We start from the raw sequence: 15,142 nt of genomic DNA, 5'->3' as shown, positions 1-15,142 counted from the left end.
CTTTAGATTCAATTCTGTTTTCTCCATAAATTACTTGCTAATAAAAGTGTGGCTTTGTGTGCATTTGACAGGCAGTCAGATGGTGGTGGCCATGAAAGCCATTTCGCTGGCCTTTGACCTGGACAGAGGAGCAGTCAGTGCTTTGCCCACTCCAACAGAGTTCCTTGGCTATGTTCTTTTTGTGGGCAATGTAGTCTTCGGGCCTTGGATCAGTTTCTCAACATATAAGGCTGCTATTGTTGGCAGACAACTGGTAAGATTTGTTTGGTAGTTTTTGCATTCTTTGATGTGCTTTTAAGGCGTTAAAACCTTCCTTTCCTCAGAGCTGGTTATGGCTGCGCCGTTCCTCTATCAGCCTCTTAAAGAGTCAGATTTGCCTGCTGGTGTCCTCTTGCGTAGCGCCATACCTGTTCCTTTTTTTCATCCCCATCCATGGAAATACCTTCATACGCAAGTGAGACCATTTGTTGTATATTTTCTATATTTACCCACAAAAGAAAAAATGCACTAGACGTATTGGTCTTAATTTGTTCGAATGCCTTGAGTTATTTGGATAGGTAAATTCTGCTGTAGGATCATTATTGTCTTTATACTCTGGGTTCTGCATTTTTACAGTAATTTTACAATTCGTTTGGAAGTCCTAATCCATTATCTGCAAGTGTGACTGCAGTGGCACAGCTCAGTGTTGCTTTTTGGGCATGCGTGCATGCGAGTTCAGTTTTGTTTAGTGCAGTGCAGTTTAGCTCATTTACTAAAGAAACATTTAAAAAATGTCTCAAAACTTTCTAAATAAAAAGGAGCAATAAACAAAAAATCCCTATATATTTATACCTATTATTTATATACACATGGACAGAATAATCATCTTTTATTGTCATGAACATGCATGCATGCACACGAAATTTTTCTCTGCATTTAACCCATCACAGTGAACACATACACGTTAGTGGAACACACTGGAGCAGGGGGCAGCTGAAGCGCCCGGGGAGCATTTCTGGGTATCAGTGTCTTGCTGAAGGACACCACAGCCGTAAGTCCGGGGGATGTTGGCGGATGGTCCAGTCGGGGTCTTGAATCTAGGTCCCCCACGGTGTCAGGCGATGAACTTAACCATTGGGCCATGATAGAAAAACCCACAGTGGTCACAAAAATAACTTGAATCTGACAAGTAATAATAAATAATGTAATGATAATTAATCAATGAAAATTAGACACTGCTTTTGAATTGTGGTTAAACAGAATTATTTAAAAAAACAAACATGAAACAGGCTTTTTTCTATGACACAATGTTCGATCTGTTTTATTTTTTTCTCTGTTCCTTTTAATTTGTAGTGACTTTTCCCCCCAAAAATCATCAGTATATTAGTTATATTGTATATAATTTCCTTAATTTCCAGCCGAGGCTGGGCGCGAGGCGGGGTACACCCTGAACTGGTCGCCACCCAATAGTCTTATATTATAAAACAAAATAAATTCCATATTATGACAGTGTGATCATACAGGTATTTAAAGCATTCTGATACAAATAATACTTTTCCTAACAAAGAACACATTCGCTCCCATTTACCCATTTGTAAACATGAGTGATGGCCGCAGTGAATCGGTTGCCAAATACGGCATTTATCCCCCGACATATGACTGACATATGAAGGCTCATCCATCGTGTATTCAGATGGGGTTTGTCCTGGACGTCTCCAACAAAACCTGGCAGACTTGAATGAAAATTAACTTTCGTTCAAAAACCGTTCAGCCGCCAGAATGAGGGTGTTCTCATTAACGTTTATCAGGCAGAAATGAGCTAAGTTTAGTTCACGTTGGCCCAAATATCAACTTGTTCACTGTCCAGGTTTTTGGGTATGCATTATATGGGGCCCAAAATAGTACACCGGTCTAAAAAGTATGGAAACTGTGGCCTCAGCCCATATATAGCACAGTATCTACAAAAAAAGGACACCATCCATGATTTGTCATTTAGAAAAGTAGAAAATAATTTTAAGTGTTCAGGTCTTCAGGAGCTTTCCAGAAAACTTGTGTTAGTAAATTAATGGTTTTGTGTTGTTGTGTGATATGTAGGTGGCTGCGTGCCTATGAGAATGCATTGTCATTCCACTTCAGTAACTACTTTGTGGGCCACCTCAGTGAAAGCACCAGCATTCTGGCTGGAGCTGGCCGCGTTGAGGAAAAAGACAACATCAGGTGGTGAGTACAGCCAAGACAAAGATTTCTGGATGCTATTCAGATGCCAACAATTTTAGAGGTTGTAGTCATTTGTAGTGAAGTTTAGAAAATGCATGGGCAATCAAATTGAACAATTATTCATTACTGTACTTTAGGAGCAGGCTACAATACTTACGCAGTACCATTCCCTCAGAAATTTCATGTAAATTCATAAATGTCACAACTGACGACGAGTTAACTAAATTGAGCACATACAATGCTAGTTCATTCATTAGGTACTCATATACTGTACCATGCAAATATGCTCCCTAGGTGTGTATACTCCATCCATCCATTCTCTTAACCGCTTATCCTCACTCCGGTCGCGGGCAGGGTGGAGCCTATTCCAGCTGACTCTGGGCGAGACGCGGGCTACACCCTGAACTGGTCGCCAGCCAATGGCAGGGCACATATAAACAAACAACAATTCACACTCACATATACCCCTACGGTCGAGTTTTCAATTAACCTACCATGCATGCGTGGATGTGGGAGGAAACCGGAGTACCCGAAGACAACGCACTCAGGCACGGGGAGAACATGCAAACTCCACACAGGCGAGGCCGGATTTGAACCCGGGTCCTCAGAACTGAGAGGCAGATATGTTAGCCAGTTGTCCACCGTACCCTGGTGTTTATATGTGACCTGTGAATACGAATCAGAATCAGAAATGACATCTCATTTTAAATGCCAGTAAAGCCACAAAGTATCGTAGTTTGTTTTAATGAAATTGTTTAGGTACTGCCGGCAGGGTGACCGAGTGGTTAGCACATCTGCTTCTCAGTTCTGGGGACCGGGGTTCAAATCCCGGCCCCGCCTGTGTGGAGTTTCTATGTTCTCCCCGTGCCTGGGTGGGTTTTCTCCGGGCACTCCGGTTTCCTCCCACATCCCAAAAACATGTGTGGTAGGTTGATTTAGGATTCTAAATTGCCCGTAGGTGTGAATGTGAGTGCGAATGGTTGTTTGTTTCTATGTGCCCTGCGATTGGCTGGTGACCGGTTCAGGGTGTACCCCGCCTCCCTACCGAAGATAACTGGGATAGGTTCCAGCAGACCGCGACCCTAGTGAGGATAAGCGGTAAAGAAGATGGATGGATGGATGGTCTAGGTACTTTTTCCACATTTAATGTAGAGAGATAATTTATTTTTATCTAATTTCTTTAAATCGCAAAGATCCTACAGAGGTCTTTTGACAATTTGAACCCCCTTATTTGGGTGAAACGGATTAACCCTGCATGTAGCATTGTGCTGTTTAGATGCAGAAAAGGAACAACGTTCTTTCTTCAAGAGGCTCAAGATTATCTCAGTTTTGTTCACAATTGTGTGATACTCAGGGAAATGGAAGTGGTCAAACCTCTGAATGTAGAAATGCCTCGCTCCATGGTAATGGTGGTGACATCCTGGAATATTCCCATGTCACAGTGGCTTAAAATATGTAAGTGTGCTACTCTAACACTAACACGTGGTCTCTCAAATACAAAATACTTATCGGCAGAGGTGTGGACTCGAGTCACATGACTTGGACTCGAGTCAGACTTGAGTCGTGAATTTGATGACTTTAGACTTGACAATCGACTTGGACCAATGACTCGTGACTTCACTTGGACTTGAACCCATTGACTTGAAAAGGCTTGCTACTTTTGACCAAAACACTAAGAAACAAACTTAGCTGTAGCGCTCGCTTTCTCTAGCTCACTTATTGTTTGACTCAAACTCAACTTGCTGTGTTTGGAGAAAGAATGCTGAGTTGCATCCAAAGAACACCATACCTACTGTGAAGCATAGGGGTGGAAACATCATGCTTTGGGGCTGTTTTTTTGCAAAGGGACCAGGACGACTGTAAAGGAAAGAATGAATGGGGCCGTGTATTGTGAGTTTGAGTGAAAACCTCCTTCCATCAGCAAGGGCATTGAAGATGAAATGTGGCTGGGTCTTTCAGCATGACATTGATCCCAAACACACCGCCCGGGCAAGGAATGGGTTAATAAGAAGGATTTCAAGGTCCTGGAGTGGCCTAGTCAGTCTCCAGATCTCAACCCCAAAGAAAATCTTTGGAGGGAGTTGAAAGTCTGTGTTGCCCAGCGACAGCCCCAAAACATCACTGCTCGAGAGGAGATCTGCATGGAGGAATGGGCCAAAATACCAGCAACAATGAGTGAAAATCTTGTGAAGACTTACAGAAAATGTTTGACCGCTGTCATTGCCAAGAAAGGGTATATAACAAAGTATTGAAATGAACTTTTATTGTTGACCAAATACTTATTTTCCACCATAATTTGATCATAAATTCTTTAAAAATCAGTCATTTTCTGGATTTATTCCCTCTCATTTTGTGCCACAGGTGAGGTATACCTATGACAAAAATTGTAGGCCTCTCTCATCTTTTTAAGTGGGAGAACTTGCACAATTGGTGGCTGACTAAATAAATTTTTGCCCCACTGTATTAAAATATATTTTATTTGGTTGTTAAAATGACTCGAAAGGACTCAATACCCAAAGTGTAGGAGACTTACTTGTGACTTGCAAGGCAATGACTTGGTCCCACCTCGACTTATCAGGTCTAATTAGTATAAATGTTCAACACAGCATCAACACCCAACATCACAATATAATGTATTTAAACCAAACATAGAAACATGCAGTACATTGTAGGTCATTTCATATGTGCTGGTTCAGTCGCATCATTTTGTGTTCTTGTGTTCAGATGTCTTCAAAAATGCCATGAAACTTGGGACATTTCCCGCCATCCTGGTCACATACACAGCCAGTGCTTTACTGCATGTGAGTACAGTACACTTGAAATCATGTTCGGACGAGTTAATATTATTTCTGAAAAATCCATGTTTCCATATTTAGTGATGCCTTTAGATATGAGTGACCCGACTTATGAATATTTCGTGATACGAGCCGTTGCTTGGCTTTTTTAAATTAATTTCTTTATTTTATTTAATTAAATTTTTTTTGCTGTACCTTGCGAGCACAAAATTGAGATACGAGTGCTGTGTGTTCGCAGTGAACTCAACTCACTTAAGAACAAGTAGCAGTTTGGTGATCGTGAACTGTTCTTCAAAAGGTGGCGTCAAGCAGTTTATTGCTACTCCCAGTTGAAGTTTACTGTCAAACTAAATATAAATCAGAGAAAATTACACATTTATTTAAAACAACCACATAACTGCCTATAAGTCAGCTGGCTTAATGCTAACACAAAATGGGAAACGACCTACATCAGTGTCGCGGTGTTATAACCCTTTAAGCAACATATATTTAAACAAACAGTGGCGCAGCATATGTAGACAGATAATGTAACAATAATCACTGGCATATATTCTTCATCCTCTGCAAAGGATAACTATAATTACTGGGGCTTATTGAAGAACTGAGCTCGGCTCATTATAAAGTATATCTGTATGTCTATATTATACTGCCCCCAGGGGACCAAGATGCCCACATTAGAAGGAGCAACACAAAGTCCATTGACCTGAAGCAAAAAATGTGACAAAAACAGTTTCTCTACAATTTAAATGTAATTACTGTATTTTTTTTAAAGTACAATAATATAGAGTGCCTTTTTTTCTAATTAAAATTTTTTTTTACGTGTTTTATTGGGAGGCTGGAATAGATTAATGGAATTTCCCTTCATTTCAAAGGGGTGTGGTCACGGAACAAATTAAACTCATATATCATATCTCAAGGTACCACTGTATCTTTTCTCTAGGAATTGTTTGGTTCTCATTGTGAAAAGCAATTCTACTGATTGTCTGAACTAAACATGCAGTTTGTGTCCCCTCAGGGTTTGAGTTTCCATCTAGGAGCTGTGCTGCTCTCTTTAGGCTTCATCACATATGTTGAACATGGTATGAATAGTATGTTGCACATTATAGGGATATAGTTTTAAATACCAAGTAAAGAAATATTGAATCTTTGTTGATTTAGTTGTTATTGGGCCATTTGCTGAAATAATGTTAGGTTTTGTTTTGCGGTTTGTGTCTTTTCCCCCATACTGCGCTTCCTGACATACAGTTTCAGGAATACAGTAATTATTCTGTGGTGCATAATTTATTATAAATCTGAATACAACCGGCAGGCACACTGTTTTACGTCAGGTTATGACTTTGGCTTTCAACTTATTGTTAAATGAAGTAGAATTTTGGGAGTTGAAAAAAAATGAATAATGAAAACTCTCTTGGTGCACATTTCTTACCACATGGCAACACTTTCATCTCTAACACAAATGATATACTGTTAAGGGTTGGGCATCGAGAATCGAGAACGATTGGAACCGGGACTAACAGTCCGGTTCTCCCGGTATCGTTTAAATTTAAACATTTCGGTTCCCAGTTTCAATGCCTTGTCCGCCCGAAGAAGAAGTGGTGAAAACCAACAAAGAAGAAGGCGCACGAACACGTGCTTGTCCCCAACGGCGGCGGCGGTGAACAAAAGTGTGTCTTAACTTTGTTAAAATTAATGACCAGTCGCCTCAGAGCAACACTTGGAATAAGATATTGTCCAAAGGATGCTTTCACGATGTGTAGCATCTGACGCGCTCGGAGCCTCACCCCACACCGCGCAGAGCTTCAGTGAAGTCAACCCTCAGTCAGTTGGGTGAGAGAAACAATAAAATACGTCTATGCCAACAATGAGACAGCTAACAAGGTAAAGCGATTGGTTGCACCAATGGTTTTTCGTGTTTTAGTCTTCAAACCAACATGAGAGCCAATGACAATAAAAAAAAACAAAAAAACCTTAACATTGAGCTAAAACTTTACAGTAGCAACTTTACGTCACAATGAATTGGGACAAAATTCACATAACCGTTCTCTCACACTATCACAACCATCTTCTGCCTCATCGGTGAGTAAGGAAAGGAATCTACGTTTTATAGCATTTGGTTCAATCCATTTAAAAAATAAAAATAAAAAAATCACCGGCGCCGTGTGAAGTTACTTTTCATGCCAAAATGCTGAGTTCCGGTGCATACCCTTCAAAATAAAAGTCTACAAGCTTAAAACACGAAGTCAATTTAAAACTTGCCCATATAAACCATTTGATGGGATAAAAACAGTGCTATATTTAAGTTTTAGTTTAAACATAAATGAATATACATTAAGTCAATTGGGTTAGTTCCACACACATTGCCTTTTAGTTCATAGGTTTGATATTGATATTGGTTATAAAGAACCCCAGGTCAAATGTTTATTTTAGTCTATGCTGCGGGCTTCTGAAAACATGGATTTTCATAATTTGGACACCCTTTATTTAAACCATGCGAACCTTTTTGACCCAGCCCCCTAAAAGAAATTAAATCAAGAATCGTTTTGAACCGGAATCGGGAATTCAAATTCAAACGATGTCCAACCCTACATAGTGTACAGTAATGTTTCATCATAAATTTCCACTGCAAAGGTTTCTGTCATGTTACAATGGTCGTGTATGTTTCTCTCCCCGTCTCAGTCCTGAGAAAGAGACTCGCTGTTATCTTCAGTGCGTGTGTCCTCTCTAGACAATGTCCCTCTGACTGCAGCCATCAGCATAAGAAGGTACAGTGCCTTCTACTCAGCTGTTGTCTACAAAGAGCAAATTGTCCGATGAAAGTGCCTGTAGTGTGTACACCTTAACAATTTTTTTTATAAAACAGTATTTAAAACCATTTTAATATTTCAATAATCCTCATTACTAGCCAAATACAGTATATTATGCACTCAATGAAGTTGTCGCTCACATCAGTACACATTATTAACTATGTGTCTACACAGTATTTAAGAAGACATGAGATTCAAATATGTTCATCCAATTTGCCCTTCATCTATAGTATATACGTACCTGCACAAATCCATCACAAGTTGGCCAAGTTAAAGCAAGAAGATAATTTCATCTGATTCAGTGTTCAATCTTTTTCTTTTTTTGCAGGAGTATTGGGTGACCCTACTTAACTTAGTTTTCAGTTTCTTGGCCATCTTCCACCTCACCTACTTGGGCTCCATGTTTGATCCGGGTGTTGAAGAGGAAGTGGAAGAGGTAAGAATAGATGAAACCTGGGGTTTTGGCATGATATACATTTTACATGGCTTACAAATTTAAAGTTCCCAGGTCTGTGACATGCTTTCAAAATCCCCCTAGGAACAAGATTTGTAGACATATTTCTACAGCATAATTGTTATCATGCTGGAATTAGCTCGTTTTAGGAGCTAACCCTTATCCCGCCCCATACACAACTGGGCCAATTGCAAATACAGCTTTCATTAGAATACCAACGATTATTGCCAAAGTTTGGCCATCTCCTCTTCTACCTTGGTTGGCTGTTTGCGGCGGTCAGCTGTTTGCTTCCACTAACTGAGTACTAACCCAGAGGGTGGAACACAACTGTGTCTAGCTTAAATAAATAAATGATTTTAACTCATGGAGGCAACAGTTCACGCAGCCCCAGGTGCCCACACCAATACCACATACTTAACTTTATGGAGCAATCAAGTAAGTAATAGTAATAATATTTTTTATTTCAAACGTACATTAGGAAACTCAAGGATACTGAACAATAAAAATGCAGGTAAATCACAAAGAAAGGCAAGTGAATAAATATAAATGTATACATATACAGTGCCTTGAAAAGGTATACTTACCCTTTTTCACATTTTGTGCATTACAATCACAAACTTGAATGGACAAAACCCAACCCTAATGAAGTTGGGATGTTGTGAATGTAATGTATGTAAATAAAAACAATACAATGATTTGCAAATTATTTTGTTCTACACCTTCATTGGAGTCCAGCTGTGTTTGATTATACTGATTGTACTTGATTAGGAAAGCCACACACCTGTCTATATAAGACCTTACAGCTCACAGTGCATTTCAGAGCAAATGAGAATCATGAGGTCAAAGGAACTGCCTGAAGAGCTCAGACACAGAATTGTGGAAAGGCACAGATCTGTCCGAGGTTACAAAAAAAAAAATAATTATGCTGCACTTAAGGTTCCTAAGAGTACAGTGGCCTACATAATCCTAAAATGGAAGACGTTTGGGATGACCAGAACCCTTCCTAGAGCTGGCCGTCCGGCCAAACGGAGCAATCGTGGGAGAGGAGTCTTGGTGAGAGAGGTAAAGAAGAACCCAAAGATCACTGTGGCTGATCCAGAAATCCAGTCGGGAGATATGAGAAAGTTCTAGAAAGTCAACCATCACTGCAGCTCTCCACCAGTCGTGGCTTTATGGCAGAGTGGCGCGACGGAAGCCTCTCCTCAGTGCAAGACACATGAAAGACCGCATGGAGTTTGCTAAAAGACACCTGAAGGACTCCCAAGATGGGGAGAAATAAGATGCTCTGGTCTGATGAGACCAAGATAGAACTTTTTGGCCTTAATTCTAAGCGATATGTGTGGAGAAAAGCAGGCACTGCTCATCACCTGTCCAATACAGTCCCAACAGTGAAGCATGGTGGTGGCAGCATCATGCTGTGGGGGTGTTTTTCACCTGGAGGGACAGGACGACTGGTTGCAATCGAAGGAAAGATGAATGCGGCCAATTACAGGGAGCTCAGGACCTCAGACTGGGCCGAAGTTTCATCTTCCAACAAGACAATGACCCTAAGCACACAGGTAAAATAACCAAGGAGTGGCTTCAGAACAACTCCGTCACTGTTCTTGAATGGCCCAGCCAGAGCCCTGACTTAAACCCAATTGAGCATCTCTGGAGAGAGCTGAAAATGGCTGTCCACCAACGTTCACCATCCAACCTGACAGAACTGGAGAGGATCTGCAATGAGGAATGCCAGAGGATCCCCAAATCCAGGTGTGAAAAGGTTTTTGTATCGTTCCCAAAAAGACTCATGGCTGTATTAGCTCAAAAGGGTGCTTCTACTAAATACTGAGCAAAGGGTCTGAATACCTGTGGCTGTGTGATATTTCAGTTTTTCTTGGAATGTTCACCCATCAGTTTGTGACCTCAAGTTGAAGCGCATTTGGATTCTCCAGTTTCTGAATGGCTTAGAAAAAATAAAATAAAGGTTTTGGAGTGGCCTAGTCAAAGTCCAGACTTGAATCCGATTGAAATGTAGTGGCATGACCTTAAAAAAGCCGTTCGTGCTCGAAACACCTAACTTTTTGCTGATTTCAAACAATTCTGCAAGGATTTGCCACAGAGATGTGAAAGACCAGTTATAAAAAAAGCTTGAATTCAATTGGATGGCCCAGCCAGTTATTAGGTTTATGCGGCCATTAGTTTTTCCACACAGGGCCAGGTTTTTTTTCCTTAATAAATAAGCGTTAGACAATATTATCTGCTCATTCAGCCAAGGCGGCACGGTGGATGACTCGTTAGCACATCTGCCTCAGAGTTCTGAGGACCGGGTACAAATCCGGCGCCTGTCCGGAGTTTGCCTGTTCTCCCGGCGCCTGTGTGGGTTTTCTCCGGGCACTTCGGTTGCCTCCCACATCCCAAAAACATGCATGATAGCTCAATTGAAGACTCTAGATTGCCCGTAGGTGTTAATGTGAGTGCGAATGGTTGTTTGTTTATTTTTGCCCTGTGAGTGGCTGGCGACCATTTCAGGGTGTACCCGGCCTCTCGCCCAAAGTCAGCTGGGATAGACCCTAGTGAAGATAAGTGGTATGGAAAATGGGTGGATGGATATTCAGCCAAATGCTTCAGAATACATGAGCTTCAACGTGCCATTGGACAAAGACCTGAAGCATACAGCAAAAGAGGTTTTGAAGGCAAAAAAGTGGAATGTTATGCAATGGTCAAGTCAATCACCTGACCTGAATCCGATTGATCATGCATTTCACTTGCTGAACAGAAAACTGAAGGGAAAATGCCCAAGAATAAGCAGGAACTGAAGACTGTTGCAGTAGAGGCCTGGCAGAGCATCAACAGAAAACCAGTATCTGATTAGGTCTATGCATTCCACACTTCGGGCTGTGATTGACTGCAAAGGATTTGCAACCAAGTATTAAAAAGTCAAAGTTTGATTCTTGATTGTTTATTTGTCCCATTACTTCTGGTCCCTTAGAAAGTTAGAGGCACATACATATACAAACTGTTGTAATTCCTACACTATTCACCTGATTTGGATGTAAAAACCCTCAAATTAAACTGAAAATCTGCAGTTAAAGCACATATTGTTCATTGCATTTCAAATCCATTGTGGTGGTGTCTCGATCCAAGAAGATGAGAATTGTGTCGATGTCCCAATATCTATAGACCTGACTGTAAATGCTTGTTTGTTGCATCTCTCTGCAGGGTTATGCAGCCATCCACACCATTCAGAGATGGTCAGAGCTTAACTGGGCCAGTCACTGGGTCATGTTTGTCTCCTGGGTCTTCTACCGATTAATCATGTGATGTTGTCAAAGTAGAACACAATTGCTGGAAGACCAGTCACCCTTTCAGTCTAGCGTCAAGGAGTTGCTGAGATCCGGATGAAGGGACCCCACTTGTAGACCACTGAGTCTTAGTTTTTTCCAAGATGGAGGTCGGAGAAGATGCAGTGAAGTAACAAATGTTTCCTGAAATATGTGACCCACTCTTGGTAAGAGTCCGCATGTCGCAAGTAGACCGTTAGTTTCGCGTAATGGACAAAAATAGAGCAGAGGGTGGATATTTTCATATTTTGAAATTAAAAATAACTGTTAAGGTCTCTTAATTTCATGTCCCAGCAGCCCAAAGGTAGAATTTTAGATGACGTGTATGAAAACAAGTAATTAGTAAACAATGTGCATCATAAATTAATTGCACATTGCAAACAATAAAAGCCGAAAATACACCATATGACCAACCACGAAACCGAACTGAAGTCGCATGGCTGTGTTCTGAGTTCGAGCCGGTACAAAAAAAAATTTTATCTTCAGATTCTAACACCAGAGAAAAAAAAAGTTGGAATCAATGTGAATTTTCCTACCTTACTACCTTGAAAAAATGCTTTCATTGAGAGGGTGCAACGACTGTATAATCCCATGAAAATGAATAAACAACTAAAGAAATCAGCTACTACCATTGCAGAACCGATATGAATAGGTAGCTGCGTGCCTACAGAGACACTAAGCTAGGGAGCTCAAAGTCCTGAGCGGATTCCATTTGTGCAGATGGCAAGAAAACTGAAACAAACAAGGATCCCAGAACATTGTACTGTAGAGGGTTCCAAACTACAGCCTGTGGGCCATTTGTGTTCCACCATCCATTTTTGGGTGGCCCCAGCATGTAGAAAACTAAAAGTAACATTGAACACAGCCCATTTTTTTGTTGAATCCAAGTTTCAAACGTTCATAACTTTCTTAATCTTTATCCTGTTTTCAAAATGCTATTACAGCTTGCTAAACACAGAAACAGACAACGTATAATACAAATGAACTTTAATTATAGAAAGCTAAGAGTTAAGGGCCACGTTTACAAAATAATGGTCAAGAGCCAAACAGTTTGCAGATGGCAGTCAGGTGATATGTGGTTTAATTTGGCACTCAAACATGCATAGAAAAAAACATTAAGAATTGAGAATGAACAAACACTCAAATTAAAATCCACAGGGAGGAATAAACATACTGTATAGTTAAGATGCATTTGTAGTAGTTAATATTCATAAAATTAGTGTTGGAAGCGACGCAAATTATGAGCCATCATGGCGTCCAGGGGTGGTCTCTGATATACTGTAATTTCTTGTGTACTTTTTCACCCCCCAAAAAATTGTCAAAAGTCAATAGTGTGCATTATACATATGTATAGGGGGAAATGGAAGAAAAAAAACTTCACATTTTATAAATGTATGCTGCCATTTTGTGGTTATGAAAAAGCTGTAGTTTCATTCCAATATGCTGCCGCCACCTAGAGGTTATGAGAAAGGTGTACACTTTCATTCCAATATGCCACCGCCACCTAGGGGTTATGAAAAAGGTGTAGCCTACACTTTCATTCCAATATGACAGGGGTACTATGACTGCATATATGTACAGTTGTGCTCATAAGTTTAAATAGAATTTGTGAAATATTGTTTTGTTTTAAATACAATTGATGACTGAACAACAACCATCATTTATTTATTTATGGGTATGATTTGTTTAATGATAATGCTTTTCTGAAATGCTTGACAGTTTAATTTGAATCCCATTAAAACAAAATTAAGTGTTTCGCCTGGTCCTTCATATTGTCTTTAAAGAATTGTACCCACCTTACAAAACGTAAGGTAATCAAACGTATGAGCACAACTGTGTGTTTTCTCATTTACTGAATAAAAGTAGGGGCTGTGAATTTCAAAATATGAGCAAGTAAATTAAAAAGCAAGTATTACGTGTTCAAATAAAGTGCTTAACCTCAGAGTAATTCTCTAAAAGAAAACTAACAAAATACAGATATTTTTTCTTTTGATCATATGGGTAGAAGCAAAGCATGCATTGTTAAAACACATTATACATGGGTAGAAGGGTTTTCCAGAATTTTGAGGTCAACTTTGGTGGTGCGTATTATACATGGGTCTGCATTATACACGAGAAATTGCGGTAGTTGATATGAGCTGCATTCTGTGGTTGGAAAGATGCTGGGGGACTATTGTTTCACAGACTGTGATGATGATGAAGCCTCAGGAGATCAGTTGTAAGCTAAGTGGGATTTTCAAAGTTATTTTTTGGTTGTGACTAATTCACCAATCTTCGCCTATTTCATCTGTTGAGAGGCCAAACTTCCTCAGCTGTTAAAATCTCTGATGATGTCCTGACCTGCTATTGGAATTTCAATAGTTCCTGAAAGTTTGAGGTCAATATCTTTTTCTTAAGGTACTAGTTGCTATGGACCTTTGAAAGATGTATGTACCGACACTTTAAACATGTTTTTCCTCAAAACTAGGGATTCCAACACTAAAATTGCTGTAACTTTGTAAATGTTTTAGGTACTTTCTTGTATTATACATATTTTTAAGGGAATTAAATCTAGAATTAGAAAATATGAATATCTCAATTTGCTTGTTTTGACCCATGAGGACTGTTAGCCACATATTTGTAAACGTGATTGTGAACACCCACCATACGTATTGCACATATCTTGTTTATTTGGCATCAAATGTTAATTTCAAAACAAATGAAAATAACGATGTAGTAATACCTCATTGCATATGGATGTATTCATTCAAATGTTCTATATACAAATGTTATACAATATAATGTCCACGTTGAAGTTTGATTTTAGTTACATACTGTATGAAAAGGTGAAGCCTTTTCACGTTATTTGTTGCCTTTTGTATTTCTACTATTAAATCTATGCACATTAACAAACATCTTTCTCTCACTCTCTCAACCAAACTGTTTTAGGACAGTCACTCAAGTGTGGCACAGTATCACCACCTACGGTTCTCAGCTGTTGTCACCCAGGGATCGACATTTTCCTATAGACACTAAGTTGCAACCCACTTTTATGGAAGTTATGAACAATAAAGAAAATGTATTGTTGGAAAGTAGCCTTTGAAAACATGTATATTTCTAAAAATAGTTACTTTTGTTGCATGTCAAAGCTTCTTTCAGAGCACCCTATTAAGTATCTAAAAATGAACATGACACCTGCATGTATGAAAATGAATAAATCACAATTACACAAAATGCGGCCACAAAATTTCACTTTCACAGTATCTTGTTACTGATCTCTTTGTATTAGGAAAGTGAAACAAAGTGTCTTCTTTTTCGGAAATGAAGGATGCAGCCAAATGCAACTGTAAAAGTCGTTAAACAGTGAATTATGGTACAAAACACCAAGGTCATTTGTTATCTAAGAAGCTGTTTAAATGTCACTAAAAGTTCCGCTTGCACGACGCCAGTTTTGTTTCAATCTGCACTGATATTCAATGAGTTAGCGCCTTAACTAGACACGACGACTGTTGTCAGAGGCTGAGCCGCACTGTGATTATTCATGCCGTAGCTGAGTGGCGAAGCACATGTAGGAAGTAAGTACAGGACAGA

At 39.7% G+C, this 15,142-nt stretch overlaps 1 protein-coding gene and 1 long non-coding RNA gene across 5 annotated transcripts in view; one reads left to right on the top strand and one right to left on the bottom strand.

Annotated features, from left to right (window-relative positions):
- Positions 1-14,733, top strand: part of LOC133486495 (protein-serine O-palmitoleoyltransferase porcupine-like) — a 24,578-nt gene extending 9,845 nt beyond the window's left edge. For 3 of the 4 annotated variants that reach the window (XM_061791759.1, XM_061791769.1, XM_061791748.1), the window contains exons 5-13: positions 72-253; positions 324-454; positions 2,074-2,199; positions 3,551-3,651; positions 4,921-4,997; positions 6,007-6,070; positions 7,668-7,753; positions 8,124-8,231; positions 11,451-13,327. In XM_061791759.1, the coding sequence (XP_061647743.1) occupies positions 72-253; positions 324-454; positions 2,074-2,199; positions 3,551-3,651; positions 4,921-4,997; positions 6,007-6,070; positions 7,668-7,753; positions 8,124-8,231; positions 11,451-11,552 (977 nt within the window). In that variant the 3' untranslated portion in view covers positions 11,553-13,327. Of the gene's footprint in view, positions 1-71; positions 254-323; positions 455-2,073; positions 2,200-3,550; positions 3,652-4,920; positions 4,998-6,006; positions 6,071-7,667; positions 7,754-8,123; positions 8,232-11,450; positions 13,328-14,500 lie in introns of those variants that run through there. The other variant, XR_009791048.1, reaches the window with a different exon arrangement.
- LOC133486504 (uncharacterized) overlaps positions 473-15,142 on the bottom strand; it is a 35,121-nt gene continuing 20,451 nt past the window's right edge. Inside the window, exon 3 of the long non-coding RNA XR_009791049.1 lies at positions 473-1,105. This is a non-coding gene — a long non-coding RNA (uncharacterized LOC133486504). The remainder of the gene's footprint in view (positions 1,106-15,142) is intronic.

The sequence above is a fragment of the Phyllopteryx taeniolatus genome, chromosome 1 (assembly GCF_024500385.1).
Source record: "Phyllopteryx taeniolatus isolate TA_2022b chromosome 1, UOR_Ptae_1.2, whole genome shotgun sequence".
NCBI classification, from domain to species: Eukaryota; Metazoa; Chordata; class Actinopteri; order Syngnathiformes; family Syngnathidae; genus Phyllopteryx; species Phyllopteryx taeniolatus.
Note: the sequence above shows the minus strand (reverse complement) of the source record. Positions and strands in the feature narration are given on the sequence as shown.